Source organism: Myotis nattereri (assembly GCF_964212035.1).
Source record: "Myotis nattereri genome assembly, chromosome: 15".
NCBI lineage: Eukaryota > Metazoa > Chordata > Mammalia > Chiroptera > Vespertilionidae > Myotis > Myotis nattereri.
The window spans coordinates 34,666,893-34,685,674 of record NC_138090.1 but is presented as its reverse complement, the minus strand read 5'-3'; the positions used below and the strand labels follow the sequence as shown (position 1 = coordinate 34,685,674).

At 44.8% G+C, this 18,782-nt stretch overlaps 1 protein-coding gene across 1 annotated transcript in view; it reads left to right on the top strand.

Annotated features, from left to right (window-relative positions):
• Positions 1-18,782, top strand: part of LOC308531456 (uncharacterized protein) — a gene marked incomplete at its 5' end in the record, with an annotated part of 45,511 nt that overhangs the window by 25,483 nt on the left and 1,246 nt on the right. Inside the window, 2 exons of the mRNA XM_081108384.1 lie at positions 13,771-13,911; positions 16,108-16,251. Coding sequence (XP_080964510.1) covers positions 13,771-13,911; positions 16,108-16,251 — 285 coding nt within the window. The remainder of the gene's footprint in view (positions 1-13,770; positions 13,912-16,107; positions 16,252-18,782) is intronic.

The window sequence follows — 18,782 nt, the reverse complement described above, 5'->3', positions numbered from 1 at the left end:
TTGCTGTTTTAAATACTCAAAATGCCACACTCTGCCGCAGACAGAGTAGTGTCATGTGGCTGAATGTGCAAACAATTACTCAATTTAATTTCATCTTGCAGAAGTTGAAAAACAAGCTGTAATCACGGTGGATGTTGTTCATTTTATTCCAAAAGCCGCCATCTTTTATGCTCCTGCTTGGACTTTCTTCTTGGCCACAAGAAGAGTGGGCTTCCATGCCAGACATGCTAATTCACAGGGCGGAAGGGGCAGGCCTGAGTACGAGACAGCTGGGTCTCTTCCAGGAGCTTGTTCTTCTCCTTAAAGAGATAGCGTCCAGGCGAGCCACTGCCCAAATCCTCTTGTTGGTGTGTCAGTCACACCCCACTGTACTGAGTCCTGGAAGTCCACCGCCAGGAGTCCTGGCCTTTAGGTGAGGATGGAGCTCAAAGCCACCCCAGGTTATATTCTACCGTTAGCACAGGCTCCCGGATCCCACCACCAGTGTCCTGCCAAGACCTGGGGCAAGTTACTCAACCTCTTTGCCTCATTTTTCTCAACTGTAAATTAGAGATAGTAATAGAACCTGCATCACAGACTTCATATGAGGAATAGATAAGAGCATACATATTAAGTGTTCAGCACAAGACTTGGCATATATTAAGTTCCCATGATCGTTATTAATATTATCTAATAACCTTACAGAGAAGATCTGTGTATTAGTTACCTAGGACTGCATAACAAATCATCCCAAAACCTAATATCTTAAAACAATAAGCATTTATTATCTGACAGTTTCTACGGGTCAGGAACCCAAGCACAGTTTAGCTCAGTGACTGCCCATCCTCAAGGGGAGGGATTACGCAGGGCATGGCTACCAGGAGGTGGGATTATTGAGGACCCTCTTGGAGCTCTGCCTGTTACATTCAGAAAAGCTGAAATCTTCACAATGAGCTTCCAGCTCTTCCTTCTTCTTCCCACAATATCTGAGCCAAGCACTGCACAAAGGCCCTGGGAATATATTAGAGAACAGAGACATGCCTTTGCTTTCATGAAGCTGAAAATCTAGCAGGGCAAACAGACATTAAAGCAGTAAGACAAATTATTGAATTAAAGTTGTGACAGGTGCTGGGATGAAAAAGTACATCATGTAACATGGCAGGGAGAATGTGATCCGTGCAGGATTCAGCGACGACCTCCCTGAGGAAGAGAGCCAGGCTGAGACTAAAGGACGAGGAAGAGTTAACCAGGCAGGAGTGGGGCCAGGAAAGAGAGCAGAGGCCCAGGCACACAGGAACGGTCTCTCGGAGCTGTGAGGTCGGACATACCCTGCACATGGCGGGCTCTGTAAATACTGTAGTGTCCAAGGAGCATTAAACCGGAAAGTTTCTAATTGGCCCCTGTTCTCAACTAAATGAAATTCACAAAACAAAGTTCAGGTATACTGGGCCTCATGATTTGGGTGAGACCTATGAACAACCAACCACATAAACAGTTAATAAAACCCACGTTGGTCTCAGTCTTCCAGATCCTCAAACTTCCAGTTTCTTGGGGGCTTATGTTTATTTTGATAATATGTCTGGGCTTCTGTAATAGGACGCAATACCCTTAACAAAAATCAGAGATCATTCTGATGAATTATTGCTACCCCAAAGCACTCAGAACAATGAAGACTCCTTCTCATTCCATTTCATTAAATTAAAAATTTTCCACAAATAATGCTGCTAAATGACTCCTGGAGTTGAAGGGAACACAAGAATGCTGATCCATGGCAGAAGTAGACATAAATACTTAAAGATGCTTCTCTGTTGATTCCCAAGGTTAGAGAACAGACCCAGAAACAGATGCAGCCCAGTGGGGGTTTAAATAAAAAACTTTCCTCCCAGGCATTCAAATCCTGCCCAATGCCCTCTCTTCCTTACCAGCAACCTGCCAGTTCAAGTGTCATATAGCCACAAAGGGCACATTTCAATATGTGTGCAACCCTATGCATTTGCACAGGAAAAGAAATTAGCAATCTGGAACTAAAATACTTAGGATACATACCTACATTGTAATCCTGTTGACAAAGGACCATTTATCCTTTCGACCCTGTGAATACCCCTGTTACATTGTGGTAGTTAGTACCTACATAATAATGCAATTAAAGTTTGGGGATTGATGACATATTTATTATGCTCAAAAATTGAGTGTCAGCCCTAACCGGTTTGGCTCAGTGGATAGAGTGTTGGCCTGCGGACTCAAGGGTCCCAGGTACGATTCTGGTCAAGGGCATGTACCTTGGTTGCAGGCACATCCCAATGTGGGACTGCTGGCTCCCAACCACTCGCCTGCCTGCCTGCCTGATTGCCCCTAACCGCTTCTGCCTGCCATCCTGATCACCCCCTAACCATTCCCCTGCCAGCCTGATCGACGCCTAACTGCTCCCCTGCCAGCCCAATCACCCCCAACTGCCCTCCCCTGCCGGCCTGGTCGCCCCCAACTGCCCCCCCCCCCGTTTCCATCTTGGTCACCCCGAACTGCCCTCCCCTGCTGGCCTGGTCATCCTTATCTGCCCTCCCATGCTGGCCTGATCGCCCACAACTGCCCTCCACTGCCGGCCAACTTGTGATGACATGGGGGCAGCCATCTTGTGACCACATGGGGCAGCCATCTTATGACCACATGGGGCAGCCATCTTGTATGAAGGCATGATGGTCAATTTGCATATTACCGCTTTATTATATAGGCTAGTTAGTGTTTAAGGTCTTTGTTATAACTCCAAGGTCCCCCATAGGTTTGGGGTCTGCAGGTAAGCTAGGATTCCCCATCACACACACACACGACCCTCCTACTTCATTCTAAGACTACATGTTCAGCCCAAAATGTTTCAACCCCTGCTCTGGGAGAAGTCAAATAATTTACTTTTCGCAACCTTAATCCCAACCCAGGCAGAAATGATGTTCTTAGGTAACAGCTTATGATATTTTTATTTTACCAGTAGGTGATTTTGCTTCAGGGCTCAGAGATCACAAGGGAGTGTGCAGACTCATTCTAGCCGTGTTAGCCCAGCATGCACACTGAGCCCTCCATTCACGTGCTCCACCTGTGAGAGTTGTGGACAGAGCACAAACCATGGCTAAGACAGAGTTTGGGTTCTCACCAAAGAATAATTTCCCATATTTGTTCTGTCTGCCTGTAGCTGTAGCCCTCTAGTTCTCCTGTCTCAGTACCTCATTCTGGAGAATCCTTAACATGGTTCACCATAAGAATATGCTGGGCTCCTGCAGTGCTGGGCCGTAGCTCTGAGCTGTGAGGAGCTCAGTATGTATGGGCAGTAGAAGTCTGAGATGTGAATGATGCTTATCCTGGCTGTGGAGTAAGTTGGTCCCACGGAGGAAAGGGGTCCTGAGCTCTGATGCAGGTGAGGGTGGAGTTATAGTCACACTCTGGTTTCATGCCAGCATCCCAAGCACCATCCTCAGCTATTTTGTTTGTTCCAGGAAAGCTCTATGCTGTTGGGGGTTATGATGGGGCTTCCCGCCAGTGCCTGAGCACCGTGGAGTAGTACAACCCAGCGACCAATGAGTGGACATACGTGGCGGACATGAGCACCCGCCGCAGTGGCGCAGGTATGGGGGGAGCCTCAGGGCACAGGCCCTGTCTGATCTGCTCACAGGTAGGTCTGGAAACCAGCAACATCCTATCTTTTAACCTCCCTCTTCTTTCCTTTCAGAGTACATAACCCCAGTTATTCTTTCCCTGGGGATTACTTTGCTAGAAAATGGATGAGATAATATTCTCTTCATCATCATCCCTTCATCACTTCCATTTCTGTTGGGATGCCTGCATCTCATGAAAGTAAGGCTTGGTATGTGCCAGGCTCTGTCCTAATGACTTTCTATGACTCAGTTTATTTAGTCCTCACCACAGCCCTATGAGGTAGACACAGTATCAATTTCACTTAACAGTAAGTCAGCTGGGGACTGAGTAATTTGCTCAAGGTTATATCCTTAGGAACTGGCCGAGTCAGGATTCCCACTCAGACCTATCTTACTTCAAAGTTAAGCTTTTTTGACCTCCAAATTATTATTATTATTTTTTATTGCTTAAAGTATTACAAAGAGTATTACATATGTCTCCTTTTTATTCCCCCGCCCTTGACAATCCCCTGGCCTCCTCTACCCCCCAGTGTCTTAAGTCCATTGGTTATGCTTATATGCATGCATACAAGTCCTTTGGTTGATCTCTTACACACCCCCTCCTGCCCTCCCACCCTCCCCGGCCTTCCTGCTGTAGTTTGACAGTCTGTTCGAGGCAGCTCTGCCTCTGTATCTATTTTTGTTCATAAGTTTATAATGGTCTTTATTATCCAGAAATGAGTGAGATCATGTGGTATTTTTCCTTCATTGACTGGCTTATTTCACTTAGCATAATGCTCTCCAGTTCCATCCATGCTGTTGCAAATGGTAAGAGTTCCTTCTTTTTTATAGCAGCATAGTATTCCATCGTGTAGATGTACCACAGTTTTCTAATCCATTCATCTACTGATGGGCACTTAGGCTGTTTCCAGATCTTAGCTATGGTGAATTGTGCTGCTATGAACATAGGGGTGCATATATCCTTTCTGATTGGTGTTTCTGGTTTCCTGGGATGTATTCCTAGAAGTGGGATCACAGGGTCAAATGGGAGTTCCATTTTCAGTTTTTTGAGGAAACTCCATACTGTCTTCCATAGTGACTGCACCAGTCTGCATTCCCACCAGCAGTGCACAAGTGTTCCTTTTTCTCCACATCCCCTCCAGCACTCGTTGTTTGTTGATTTGTTGATGATAGCCAGTCTGACAGGTGTGAGATGGTACCTCATTGTTGTTTTGATTTGCATCTCTCGGATGATTAGTGACTTCGAGCATGTTTTCATATGTCTCTTGGCTTTCTGAATGTCCTCTTTTGAAAGGTGTCTATTTAGATCCTTTGCCCATTTTTTGATTGGATTGTTTATCTTCCTTTTGTTAAGTTGTATGAGTTCCCTATAAATTTTGGAGATTAGGCCCTTACCAGATATGACATTGGCAAATATGTTTTCCCACGCAGTGGGTTTTCTTGTTGTTTTGTTGATGGTTTCTTTTGCTGTGCAGAAGCTTTTTATTTTGATGTAGTTCCATTTGTTTATTTTCTCTTTAGTTTCCAATGCCCTAGGAGCTATATCGGTGAAGAAATTGCTTCGGCATATGTCTGAGATTTTGTTGCCTTTGGATTCTTCTAGTATTTGTATGATTTCCCATCATATATTTAAGTCCTTTATCCATTTTGAGTTTATTTTTGTGTATGGTGTAAGTTGGTAGTCTAGTTTCATTTTCTTGCATGTATCTGTCCAATTTTCCCAACACCATTTATTGAAGAGACTATCTTTTTTTTTTTTAATTGCTTAAGGTATTACAAAGGGTATTACATATGTGTCCATTTTATCCCCCCCGCCCTAGACAGTCCCCCAGCCTACCCTATCCCCCAGTGTCTTATGTCCATTGGTTATGCTTATATGCATGCATACAAGTCCTTTAGTTGATCTCTTACCCCCCTACCTCCTGCCCCCCAGCCCTCCCCGGCCTTCCCGCTGCAGTTTGACAATCTGTTTGAGGCAGCTCTGCCTCTGTATCTATTATTGTTCAAAAGTTTATAATGGTCTCTATTATCCATGAATGAGTGAGATCATGTGGTAAGTTTCCTTCATTGACTGGCTTATTTCACTTAGCATAATGCTCTCCAGTTCCATCCATGACGTTGCAAATGGTAAGAGTTCTGAAGAGACTATCTTGACTCCATTGTATGTTTTTGCCTCCTTTGTCAAATATTAATTGAGCGTATTGGTTGGGGCTGATTTCTGGGCTCTCTATTATATTCCATTGATCTATATGTCTGTTCGTGTGCCAGTACCAGGCAGTTTTGAGAACAGTGGCTTTGTAATACAGCTTGATACCTGGTATTGAGATCCCACCTACTTTGGTCTTTCTCAGGATCACTGCAGCTATTCGGGATCGTTTTTTATTCCAGATGAATTTTTGGAGAGTAAGTTCTAGGTCTGTGAAATATGCCATTGGTATTTTAATGGGAAGTGCGTTGGATTTATAGATTGCTTTGGGAAGTATGGACATTTTAATGATGTTGATTCTACCAATCCAAGAACATGGTATGTTCTTCCATCTCTTTATGTCTTCCTCTATCTCTTTTTTCAACGTCCTATAGTTTTCTGAGAAGAGGTCTTTTACCTCTTTAGTTAAGTTTATTCCTAGGTAGCTTAATTTTTTTGGTGCAATGGTAAATGGGATTGCTTTTTTAGTCTCTCTTTCTGCACATTCACTATTTGTGTATAGAAATGCCATAGATTTCTTGGCGTTAATTTTGTATCCTGCTATATTGCCGAATTCTTTTATTAAGTCTAATAGTTTATTGATGGAGTCTTTAGGGTTTTTTAAGTATAATATCATGTCATCTGCAAATAAGGACATTTTTACTTCTTCTTTTCCAATTTGGATGCCTTTTATTTCTTCTTCTTGTCTAATTGCAATGGCTAATACTTCCAGTACTATGTCGAATAGGAGTAGTGAGAGTGGGCATCCCTGTCTTGTTCCTGTTCTTAGGGGAAATGGTGTTAGTTTTTGTCCATTGAGTATGATGTTGGCTGTGGGTTTGTCATATATGGCTTTTATTATGTTGAGGTATGATCCTTCAATTCCCACCTTGCTGAGAGTTTTTATCAAAAATGGGTGTTGAATTTTGTCAAACGTTTTTTCTGCATCAATTGATATGACTATGTGTTTTTTTTATGTGATGTATCATGTTTATTGATTTGCGGATATTGTACCATCCTTGCATCCCTGGGATAAATCCTACTTGGTCGTGGTGTATGATCTTTCTGATGTACTGCTGGATCCGATTTGCTAAGATTTTGTTGAGGATTTTGCTATCTATGTTCATGAGGGATATTGGCCTGTAATTCTCTTTCATTGTGTTGTCTTTACGTGGTTTTGGTATTAGGGTGATGCTGCCTTCATAGAATGAGCTTGGAAGTGTTCCTTCCTCTTGGATTTTTTGTAGTAGTCTGAGGAGGATAGGTTTTAGTTCTTCCTTGAATGTTTGGTAAAACTCCCCTGTGAAGCCGTCTGATCCTGGGCTTTTGTTTGCTGGAAGCTTTTTGATGACTGCTTCAATTTCTTCCATAGTTATTGGCCTATTGAGATTTTTAGATTCTTCCTGATTAAGTTTTGGAATGTTGTATTTTTCTAGGAATTTGTCCATTTCCTCCAGGTTGTCTAGTTTGTTGGAGTAGATTTGTCCATAGTATTTTTTAACAATCATTTGTATTGGTGTGGGATCTGTTGTTATTTCGCCTCTATCATTTCTGATTTTGTTGATTTGGGTCCTTTCTCTTTGCTTCTTGGTGAGCCTGGCTAGAGGTCTGTCAATCTTGTTTATCCTTTCAAAGAACCAGCTCTTTGTTTCATTGATTTTCTGTATTGTGTTTTTGGTCTCTATGTCATTTATTTCTGCTCTAATCTTTATTATCTCCTTCCTTCTGCTCACTCTGGGCTTTTCTTGTTGCTCTCTTTCTAATTCCTTGAGCTGTAGATTTAGATGATTTACTACCATTTTTTCTTGTTTTTTTTTTTGAGATAGGCCTGTAGAGCTATAAACTTCCCTCTCAGGACTGCTTTCATTGTGTCCCAAAGGTTTTGGATTGTTGTGTTTTCATTGTCATTAGTTTACAGGATGTTTTTAATTTCTTCTTTGATCTCATTGGTAACCCAATCAATATTTAATAATGTGCTATTCAGCTTCCAAGTGTTTGAGTATTTTGAGTTGTTTTTATTGTAGTCTTATTTCTAATATTATGGCCTTGTGGTCTGAGAAGATGCTTGGTATGATTTCAGTCTTCTTGAATTTGGGGAGACTTTGTTTGTGACCCAATATGTGGTGTATTTTTGAAGATGTCCCATGAGCACTTGAGATGAACGTATATTTTGTGGCTTTGGGGTGAAGTGTTCTGATGATGTCAATTAAGTCCATCTGATCTAGTGAGTCATTTAGGATTGCTGTTTCTTTGCTGAGTTTTTGTCTAGAGGATTTATCCAGTGATGTCAGTGGTGTATTAAAGTCCCCTACTATGATTGTATTGTTGTCGATCTCTCCCCTGATATCTTCCAGGAGTTTTCTTATGTATGTGGGTGCTCCTGCATTGGGTGCATATATGTTTATCAGGGTTATATCCTCTTGTTGTATTGATCCCTTTAGTATTATGAAGTGGCCTTCCTTATCTCTTGTTATGGCCTTCACTTTGAGGTCTATTTTGTCTGATATAAGTATTGCTACCGCAGCTTTTTTTTTCATTTCCATTTGCCTGAAAGATATTTTTCCATCCCTTCACTTTCAGTCTGTGTGAGTCCCTTCTAATGGGGTGGGTCTCTTGTAGACAGCAAATATATGGGTCATGTTTTTTTATCCATTCAGCCACTCGATGTCTTTTGATTCGACCATATAGTCCATTTACGTTTAAAGTTATTATTGAAAGGTACTTGTTTGTAGCCATTTCTATTTTTTTGTGTGTGGCTGTTTTCTTTCTGGGCTTTTTAGTTCTTCTTTTTACACCAGTCCCTTTAGCATTTCTTGCATTGCTGGCTTGGTGGTGATAAACTCCCTTAGCCTTTTTTTGTCTGTGAAGCTTCTTATTTCCCCTTCAATTTTGAATTATAGCCTTGCTGGATAGAGTATTCTTGGATTCAGCCCTTTGCTTTGCATCACTTTGTAAATTTCTGTCCATTCTTTTCTGGCCTGATGTGTTTCTGTTGAGAAATCATTTGATAATCTGATGGGGGATCCTTTGTAGGTAACTCTGTGTTTCTCTCTTGCAGCCTTTAAAATTCTGTCTTTGTCTTGTACACTTGCCATCGTTATTATGACGTGTCTTGGTGTTGGTCTTTTGGGGTTCATCTTGCCTGGGACTCTCTGTACTTGTGTAACTTTTTTCTTCCCCATATCAGGGAAGTTTTCTGACGTTATTTCTTCAAATAGGTTTTCTAATCCTTGCTGCTCTTCTTGTCCTTCCTGCAGCCCTATTATGCGTATGTTACTTTGTTTCATGTTGTCCCGAAGCTCCCTTAGGCTCTCCTCCTGCTTTTTAATTTTTTTCTCCAGTTGCTGTTCAGATTGAGCTTGTTTCTCTGCCTTATCTTCTAATTCACTAATTCGGTCCTCTGCTTCTTCTAGTCTGCTGTTGAAACTTTCCATGGTGTTTTTGATTGTAGCTATATCACTTTTCATTTCTTCCTGATTCTTGCATAGGTTGTTGATTTTCTCATCCATCCAGTGAGTGAATTGTACAACCATTATTCTGAATTCTTTTTCTGTCATGTTGCATGCTTCAACTTCATTAATGTCCTTTCTTGGTGACTCCTTATTGTCTTTCCTCTGGGTGTTGTTTCGTCTCTTCATTCTGATTATCTCCCGATGGTTCAAACGTCGAGTTGCGTGGGCCTGGGCCATGTGCAGTGGGAGCCTCCCACCACCCTAGTGTCACTGAAGAGCTCTGACACTAAGATGTGTGGTTGTTGTGGGTTGGTGGGAACCAGGCTCACTCAGAGTCAGTGTTGTCAGCCCTCAATTTGGCCTCGTACACGCCCTTAGAATCAGGGACCCTGCCTGCACCATGCTGAAACAGAGACCCCCCTGAAGCGTGTTGAAAACCAGAGCCCCCTAGCGTGCGCCAGGAGTCAGAGTTCCCCAGAATCCAGTATCAGAGTCTCTGTTGCTTTGCGTGCCCTTGCCTTGAGAATCAGGGTCCCTGTATGCCCTTGCACCAGGAATTGGAGTCACTGGCTCTTAGTATGAATGCATAGGAAATCAGGATCTCGGGCGCAGGTGAAAAGAAACACAGTCAAGTCACTGGTGCTTGGTGCTGCCTCCTGCCCAGAGAATCTGGGTCCCTGGGCCTGTGATAGGCAGGACAAATTGCCGGTGTTCGCGGGATTGCTCCCAGCCCAGGGCTCCGAAGCCCGCAGTCTGCGTAGGCTCAGTTCCTGAGGTTCGCACCTTTGCTCCCAGCCCAGGGCTCAGAAGCTGGCAGTGCATGTAGGATCATTTCCAAGGTGCTTGCGCACTTCCAGGCTAAAGTTCCTGGAGCGCTGAGGCCCCGGCAAGGGGTGGGTCTATCAGTTAGTTACTCTGGTGCTGCCCGCAAGCCTGCGGGAAGGGGTGATGGGCTCTGTTACTCACGGATCTGCTGCGGGGATTTCTGAACTTTTGGTGTCCGCAGGTCTGTAGCTGTGGTCACAGGTCTCTCTTGACCTCCAAATTATTAACATCTCATTCTTACAAAGTAGTAGGACAAGCACGGCTATCCCGTCTTCAGTGGAAAAGCTAAAGCTTGCCTGTCTTGAGGGTTGAAAGCCAACATGTTAGAGTTCATACTTGGAGATAAACTTAGGTCGCCCCAGCTCACGTTCCCTTCTTCACGCCTCCCCCACATGGGAAGAGAAGGACTCCCCACTTTCACTTCCTGTGGGAAGACTAGGAGCTATGTGGCCCTTCGGGATTTTTCAGGAAGTGGAGCAACATTCCCTTCTTCCTGTTTTGTCTACCTCATCATCTTAGAGGCTCAAAGGAGAGGACCTGAGAGGCCTGGAGCGTGGGCACTGGATTTCTGTCCCAGTTCCTGTGGGGACCGATGACCAACCTTGCCCTGGCGGGGAGGTGGTGTGACTTCTGGGAAGGGAAGCAATGATCGGGCATTTTCCCCCACAATGTTAAGCCTTTCTCTTTTGTGAATTTATGAAGATTGATTTGTGATCTCATTTTAAAGTACTTCCTCAGTGAAGTACTTTAGGATCATAAAATTCAGTATTCCACACCTATGACCACTTCCTCAGCATTCGTTAAAAAGTATGCCATGCTAATATTTTAAAGAATCTTTGGTGTTCACTGGTCAGCAAAGAAAAGCTGTATGATTCCACTCAGGCAGCGCTATGGTTGGCATGCAGTTTTCAGGGAGCTTGTCTCTGCTGACCCCCACGGGCTGGCACTTCCTGAACATGCGGCAGCGGTGCAAGTCAGGAGGCTGGGCTGGGCCTGCCCGGTCTGCTCCGCCTGCTGTGGGCCTCGGGCAGGTCCTTTCCCTCTGGCCTCCGGTTCCTGACATGTGAAATGAGTGGGTTGTAGTGGATGGTCCCTTGGGGCCAATTCAGTTCACCAGTCCCATGTTTCTTCTGCCTTACAGAGTTCTTCTAGTGATTTTGGTTTATAGAGTCTTGATAGAGTCTTCTTTGTTCTTCCTCGAAGTGATTTGAAAGTGAGAGCAAGTGTTTAAGCCCGAGGAAGCAGGGACAGCTCAGCAGGGGTGAGCAGCACCCACTGAAACGTGTGGAGCTGTGAGCACAGACCTGCATTAGGATTTCGGGCTCAGCTGCGGACAGAGCTGCCTTGGAGGCCACACGGCTCTGTCTGCCAGGCTGCTCAGGGCTGCTGCTGAGTGGCGATCACTCGGGCCTGCTCCTGCCTCTTACCTGGTTGGGAGCCCTGGATGGTTACAGCGCTGCTGCCTGTGTTCTGGGGAAGCAGTGACCTTGATTTAGGCACTGGTCTCACCTCTGGTGTTGGGAGCCCACCATGTGGTTGTGGGTAGTCTTTGGTGGCTGAGGACCCGGAGGCCCTGCCCTCTGGTTACCCGAGGCCCTTTGTGGTGCCAGGAGCTCCTGTGGCTGTAGGTTCAGGAAGCCTCTGCCTGAAGGTTACAGAGGCGGTGGCAAAAGGGCAGTGTGCCCTGAGCTGGAAGGTGCCTGCCTCCTCAGGCACGGGCAACGCCAGCAGATGGCTGTGGGGAAAAGGCCATTTTTGATCCCGGCGTGTGTCAGTTCCTGCTGCGTGTGGAGGGCAAGGTGTGGAACACTGAGTTTTATGATCCTAAGCCAGTTTCACCCATTTTCATCTCACCACACACAAACTAATTACTAAAATTCTGCGGCACACCAAAAAATATATTTTTTGCTGATCAGCAAAAAAATAGGTATAATTTTGATTCATTCACACGAAATGGCTATTGTTGTGTTTTTTATTTGACAGTCTAAGGGGAAAGAGGTCAGTACCCCTGACTATAGTCAAATAATGCCTGTTTTAAAATTATTGCGGCACACCAGTTGAAAATCCCTGTCCTAAGCCCATTAGATAGTCATTGCTGATATATCACTACCATCTGCTGTCGGTTTAGGGCAACTGCAAGGAGCCACTAGACAACCAGCATAATTGCTGAAGGAGATTTTACGTATTTTGTCATTCAAACAATATTTGTTAAGAGCCTACCTTCAGGCACAGGGAAACATTGTAAGTCCTGGGTCTGTGGGTTTAAAACCTGGCTGCACCTCCCCATCACGTGAGGTACTTTTTCTGATTCCCGCCCAGGTCTCTGGGAGTGAAGCCCTGTAGTCCGCTGGTTCAGCTGCAGCGTGTCCGGAGGAGTCCGTGGGGCAGTGGACCGCTGATCTAGTCCAGCCCCCTAACAACGGGATGTGAGAGACTTGGCCAGGACCCGGTGTCCCAGCCACCAGGTTGTTCTTCCTAGGGTACTGTGCCACCCTCCTCCCCTCTGGCTTTGATTTTCTTGACTTGTATTAAAGGATTTTTGTTTTATATTGTGAATCCTCACCTGAGGATTTTTTCCCGTTGTTTTTTAGAGAGAGTGGAAGGAGGAGAGACAGAAACATCAATGTGAGAGCGACACATGCATTGGTTGCCTCTCCACGTGCCCACATGCCCACGTGCCCACGTGCCCAGACCAGGGCCAGGGGTTAAGTCTGCAACCAAGTTCAGCCCTGACCAGAACTGAACCCAGGACCCTTCAGTCTGCAGGCCACTGCTCTAGCCACTGAGCCAAACTGGCCAGGGCTATATTAAACATTTTTTAAGGGTTATACTAAAACTTGTGAATGATGCAATTCTAGCACTCAGCTGAGGCCTATCAATACTGAGTGATTTGATGCCCTTCCCTGCCATCTAGAGGAGAACAGGGGTGGGGGGAGTGGAGAAGGGCTTCTGCTTCCAGACTAGCTGGGAGGTCGCAATAATGACCTCAGCACACCCACTGTGTGGCTGGGTTCCTCTTTAACTCTTCCTGTCCAACGGCTGATAAAGGGCTGAGTAATAAAAGTAATATAGCAGTGAAGGAAAACTAGGCGAAAGGAGAAGAAAAACCATTTTACCACTCAGAAATAACTCCTTTTAATGTTGTGTTCTTTCAGTGCAGGGGTCCTCAAACTTTTTAAATAGGGGGTCAGTTCACTGTCCCTCAGACCATTGGAGGGCCGGACTATAGTTTAAAAAAAAACTATGAACAAATTCCTATGTACACTGCACATATCTTCAAAAAAAACCAAAATGGGAACAAATACAATATTTGTATTTGCATGTGGCCCGCGGGCCGTAGTTTGAGGACCCCTGTTTCAGTGCCTCCCCCCTTTTTTGTATATAAACCCCCACTTATTTACACTTACATACACATATTATGTATATGCACATATAAAATATGTTTTTGTTTTTTTAAGTAGAAATGGGGTCATATTTGCTTTTTATTTTGATGTGTAAAGGCTGACAATCATATGAGGCGGCAGGTTATCATATTTGTTTTCCAGATGAGGACACTGAGGTACAAGGGAACAAACCAGCACTCCCATGTCACCCTGCTGGTGGTAGCTGCTGGGACTGGACACCAGGCCTCCTGGTTTCTGGTCACTACAGCCAGCCTGAGGCGGGGACACTGTGTTCTGCCTTTCAGGGGTTGGGGTTCTCAGCGGACAGCTGTATGCCACAGGTGGGCACGATGGGCCCTTGGTGAGGAAGAGCATTGAGGTTTATGATCCTGGAACAAACACCTGGAAGCAGGTGGCAGACATGAACATGTGCCGACGCAATGCAGGTAATGTGACTGCTCTCTCTGTCTCCCTCGGGTTGTGGTCTTTTTCTCCCTGCAAACCCTGGCCCTAAAGACTCCCAGGCTGGGGCTGAGCTGTCTCATGAACAGGGAGTGTCCATTTGCTGGTGGGCTCTGGGTGAGGGGAGGGAGAGCTTGGAATCCCAAAAGTTAGCCACAGGGTCCCCACTGAGATGCACTGAGAGGGAAGGGTGATGACTCTCAGTGCACAGAGATGGACATAGAACAGCCCTCTGGTTGCCATCGATGCTTTGAGGACATGACCGGACAATAGCACTTGGTTTTATCTTTTCTTTGCCAGGACCTGGCTCTGAGAACCTCCCACTTCCCGCCTGAAACCAGTCTGCTTCCTTTCAGGGGAACCTGTGTAGGGATTTATGATTCATTCTCCAATAGAGCCACTTCCCTTACTCCCTTCTTTGTATTTCCTGTCTTTCCTTGCCTACCCTTTTCCTTTCTTACAGAAATGATTTTCCTTAGAGCAGCGGTTCTCAACCTGTGGGTCGCGACCCCTTTGGCGGTCGACCAACCCTTTCACAGGGGTCGCCTAAGACCATCCTGCATATCAGATATTTACATTATGATTCATAACAGTAGCAACATTACAGTTATGAAGTAGCAACGAAAATAATTTTATGGTTGGGTCACAACATGAGGAACTGTATTTAAAGGGCCAGAAGGTTGAGAACCACTGCCTTAGAGTGTTTAGGTTTTTCTTCCTGGAGCTCAAGACCCCTATTCAACTGTTTTATTTTAGAACTTTGCCCTTTGGGCCATGTCCTGTGTTGGTGATTCTACTTTCTGCCTCCTTACTCTATGAAAGGTTGGCTTAGCCCAGCTTCCCAGGTTAGAAAGACAAACAGGTGACTTCCAGGCAGATTTATTTCCTTTAACTCAAATGACCTGTTTGTTAAACCCATTTGTAGCTGACTTGTTGAAACTGTAAACAGAGAGCTTATTCATTTGCTCATTGTCTAAGCCTGCTGTGATATAACTTGTCCTTTAAGCCACCTGGCTGAGGAATTACAGAATCCGCAAGACAGCTAGTCTATCTGCAGTCTGAGAATTAAATTTAGATGTAAATGTGTATTTGTACACACATTCACATATAGATATTTCTGTTTTTTATAACAGAAATCAAATCACTCTGTAATAGTGTTTGATAACCTGCCTTTTTAATTCACTTTACAATCTTTCATGAATATCTTATAAATATATTTATGATATTATTTAAATGCCCGTATCATAATTTAACTAATTTACTATGGGACATTGTAGATTATTTCCACCCTTTCTATAAGTAATGCTTTGGTTATTATAAATTGTCCTTATAGTTAATCAATGCATACATCTAAAATTACTTTTTAGAATAAAAGGCCAGAAATGCACTTTTGAGTCAGAGGGGGCGCATGTGCTTTCGACACCACCTGGGAAGAAGGTGCAGTATTTGAGAGGATCTTCACCAATACTGATAGTTACTACTTTTTGAGCATCATCAGCCTCTTATTCTAATTTTAAAAAATGCACAGTATATTAGACTATGGCCTTTTAAAGACTTGATGAGCAAGAATTATATTTTTCTACGTTGAGTTCCCGCTCATGACACCCTGCCCCCAGACCAGCTCCCTCTGAGAGGAGGGTGAGTGAAGTGCCACATCCCTGGGAGCAGTGTGTGGACTTAGACCCCAGAAATGTGAAGGGGTCAGAGACACCACCATTAGCTGCACACGGTATGAATATAATAGGGTTGATCAGGGGAAAGCTTTCAAGCAGAGTGGAAGCAGGGTACGTGAAATCCCTTGACCTGTCTCATCCTGCAGCTCAGGCTGGGCATGAGTTGTGCGTGCACCGGTGGCCAGCACTCCGGTGGATGGGCCTGTCCCCTTAGTGCTCTACCTACTTATAGAGTCGGGAACAGGGAGCGATTGCAAGGCCCTGTAGTATGAAAGCTCCCTGGTCAGAGAAGTGACCTGTCAGAAAGGGGGCGGCAGAGCCAGTGGCTGTTTTCAGTATGTGCTTTTATTGAACAAGCTTAGACCTGTGGAGCCAGCTCTCTTTTTTGCTCCCATGAAGCGGAGAAGAAGAGCCTCCAAGGCAATCCAGATTTATTGGCCGCTTGTCCATGTCGAGTCCTTGGTGCTCCTGCTATCATATTTCCCGTGGCTTCTGTTTGATGCCCAGGGGTCTGTGCAGTGAATGGGCTCCTGTATGTGGTTGGAGGGGATGATGGATCCTGCAACCTGGCTTCGGTGGAGTACTACAATCCTGCCACTGACAAATGGACGCTGCTGCCAACCAACATGAGCACGGGGCGGAGCTACGCAGGTCAGTGCACCCCACCCCACCCCACCCCACCCCACGGTGGTACGGGTGGGGGGGGGGGCGGGGGTAAGCTTGCTGACTTGGAACTGAGAGCCTCCTCCAGGCATGGCCACTCCTTCATTCTGTACTCATACAGATACTCAGAATTAGCACTTGTTTCCCCAGCAAACCTGAACGTATCCTCGGAAGTCTTTTCTTTTTCTTTCTTTCTTTTTTCCCTCCTTTGTATCTGTAACCAAACTTACCCCTGGGCCCAGCAGAGGCGATCATGGCCCCTGAGTCAGTGTTTCTATGGCAGCCTCCTGGACCAGTACCTGCCATGAGAGGGCTGGCACTGAATTTCACAGGGCTGCCCAGAAATCTTTACATAACGCTCTAGGGAGCCTCTTCCAATTGATCTAAGTCAATATAAGAGGCATTGGGATTTTATTGCCATTCCTGGTTTGTTTTGTGCTGGTCTAGGTGGAATAAGATGCAGTTCTTGCTTTCCAGAAATTGGAAGTTAAGATCTGCCTACACAAAACAGGACATACAAGATGATGCACACATAAATTCTAAGCCTATACAGGCTTTAGGACACAGCAGGTGAGAGCTGGCAGAGTCAGGAAATACCTGCTGAGGAGATGGGGCTGATTAAACGTTGAGGGCAGATGGAAGCTGACCTTTGCTGTGCCTCCTCCCTGTGCCCCCGAGCAGTGTGTTAGTACAGTGTAGATGTTTTCAACAGCCAACAGCCCTCTGGTCAAATGGGACTGTTTTCTTCCATGTTATGACACTGAGGTTCAAGGGTTGGGTCTGATGAAACTAAGACTTAGAGGGTTTGAGTAATCTGCTCAAGACCACGCAGCTAAAAAAAATGGCAAAGTTAGAATTCAAACCAGGTCTGACTCTCAAACCATGCCCTTGGTACGACCCCAGCTCCGAGTTGGGGGAGAAAAGCATTCCACACAAGAGACTGGGGGAAGGAATACAGGAGGCTTATTCCTGGGGAGTGTGTGTGATGGGTTTGGTGCAGGGGCAGGATCAGAGCTGGTGTTGCAGAGGTCAGGGGTCAATAGGGAGAGAAACAAACATATTTCCATCATGTAGCCCCACGCCTTGTATCTGGTTCTCCAGAAACTGGAATAATTAGAGTTAACGTGCTTATTGAGCACATACAATGTGCCAGGCATAATCCTAAGTATTTGAAGACCCTTATCTCATTTAGTCCACATAAGGACGACGCTGACGGTATTCCCATCCCCTTTCTGTGTTAGAAAGGTCAGTCACTCCTCCTTGTTTGGATTTCAGGGCAAAGGCTCACCTCCCACATTCTGTCAACACAGGGCTTCAATTGCAGTGAACTTATTTTACTTTCACCCGCTCATTTAGGATTTTTCTCTACTCAATATAAGAGATGTTAGAGGTATTTTTGTCCTAGAGTGATTCTGTTCTCAAGGTTAATTATTAAAACCAGGACTGTCATTTTCTTCCTGAAGTCGTCATGGGACAGGCAGGGCATTTCTAGTAGGAGGCAGTGGGGCCAGCGAGGGACACTCCTTGGCTCCATGCATGCCTGACCAGAGGGGAACGCTCAGGTGTGATGCTTAGAATGACCTTGCCCTGGGACTCTGGGCAAGGTAATCCATCTGACTGAACCTCTGTTTCCTCATTTGTAAAATGAGAATGAAATTATACCAAGCCTCTTAGGGCTGTTGTAAGAATGAAATGCGATTATAGTTGGAAAGTGCTTAGCACATGGAAACCACTCAGAAAATTATTGTGATTATATTAGAAGCCAAATATTCCAAAAAGGTAATGGTGATTCTCTTTGTATGAGGGACTAAAGTTCTTTTACTTTGTATTCTTTTTTACTTTCCAAATTATCAATAATGGGAATATTTTACTTTTAAAATAAAAAGAGAAAGTTTATATTAAAAAAAAAAAAAACAGGAACCTGCTTTTTTTTAAAAAAAAAAAAAAAAAAAAAAAAAAAGCTACCTTATTAACGGGAAGCCTGAGATGCAGTGAGATGTCCTCAAGGTCAGGCAGCACATCGGGTCTGAGGACTCTGGTTCTGATACAGGTAAGCTTTTATGTCTGTACCTTTGTCTAGAAGTGACCATGAAATGGATTTCTTAGCGGAATCTCACTACTGGGGTTGCGGTTTCTTTTAGCAATGCTCTCTTAATTTCACCTTCAACCAGGAGGTTTTATAGTCATGGGAATATATTAAAATAAGACTCCAGGTACTATCATTCTAGACCCTACATGTAAGGGTTTTATTCAGCTGCAAGTACCAGAAAAGTTCACAGTTACCTGTTCAAGTATGAAAGGATTGTGTTTGTCTCGGGCAGAAAGAAGTTAAGGGCAGGTCTGTAGGCTCAGATGGTGAGTGAAGAGCCAGGCTTTACTCTTTTCTGTCCTACCAGCTTCATCAGTAGCTTCTGCTGCCCCTTGGGCCTTGCCTGAGCACTCCAGGCAGGACAAGGGGCGAAGCCAAGGTCGTAGCACTGGCAGACTTGCATCACAATCGTGTTGGCCAGGACTGGGTC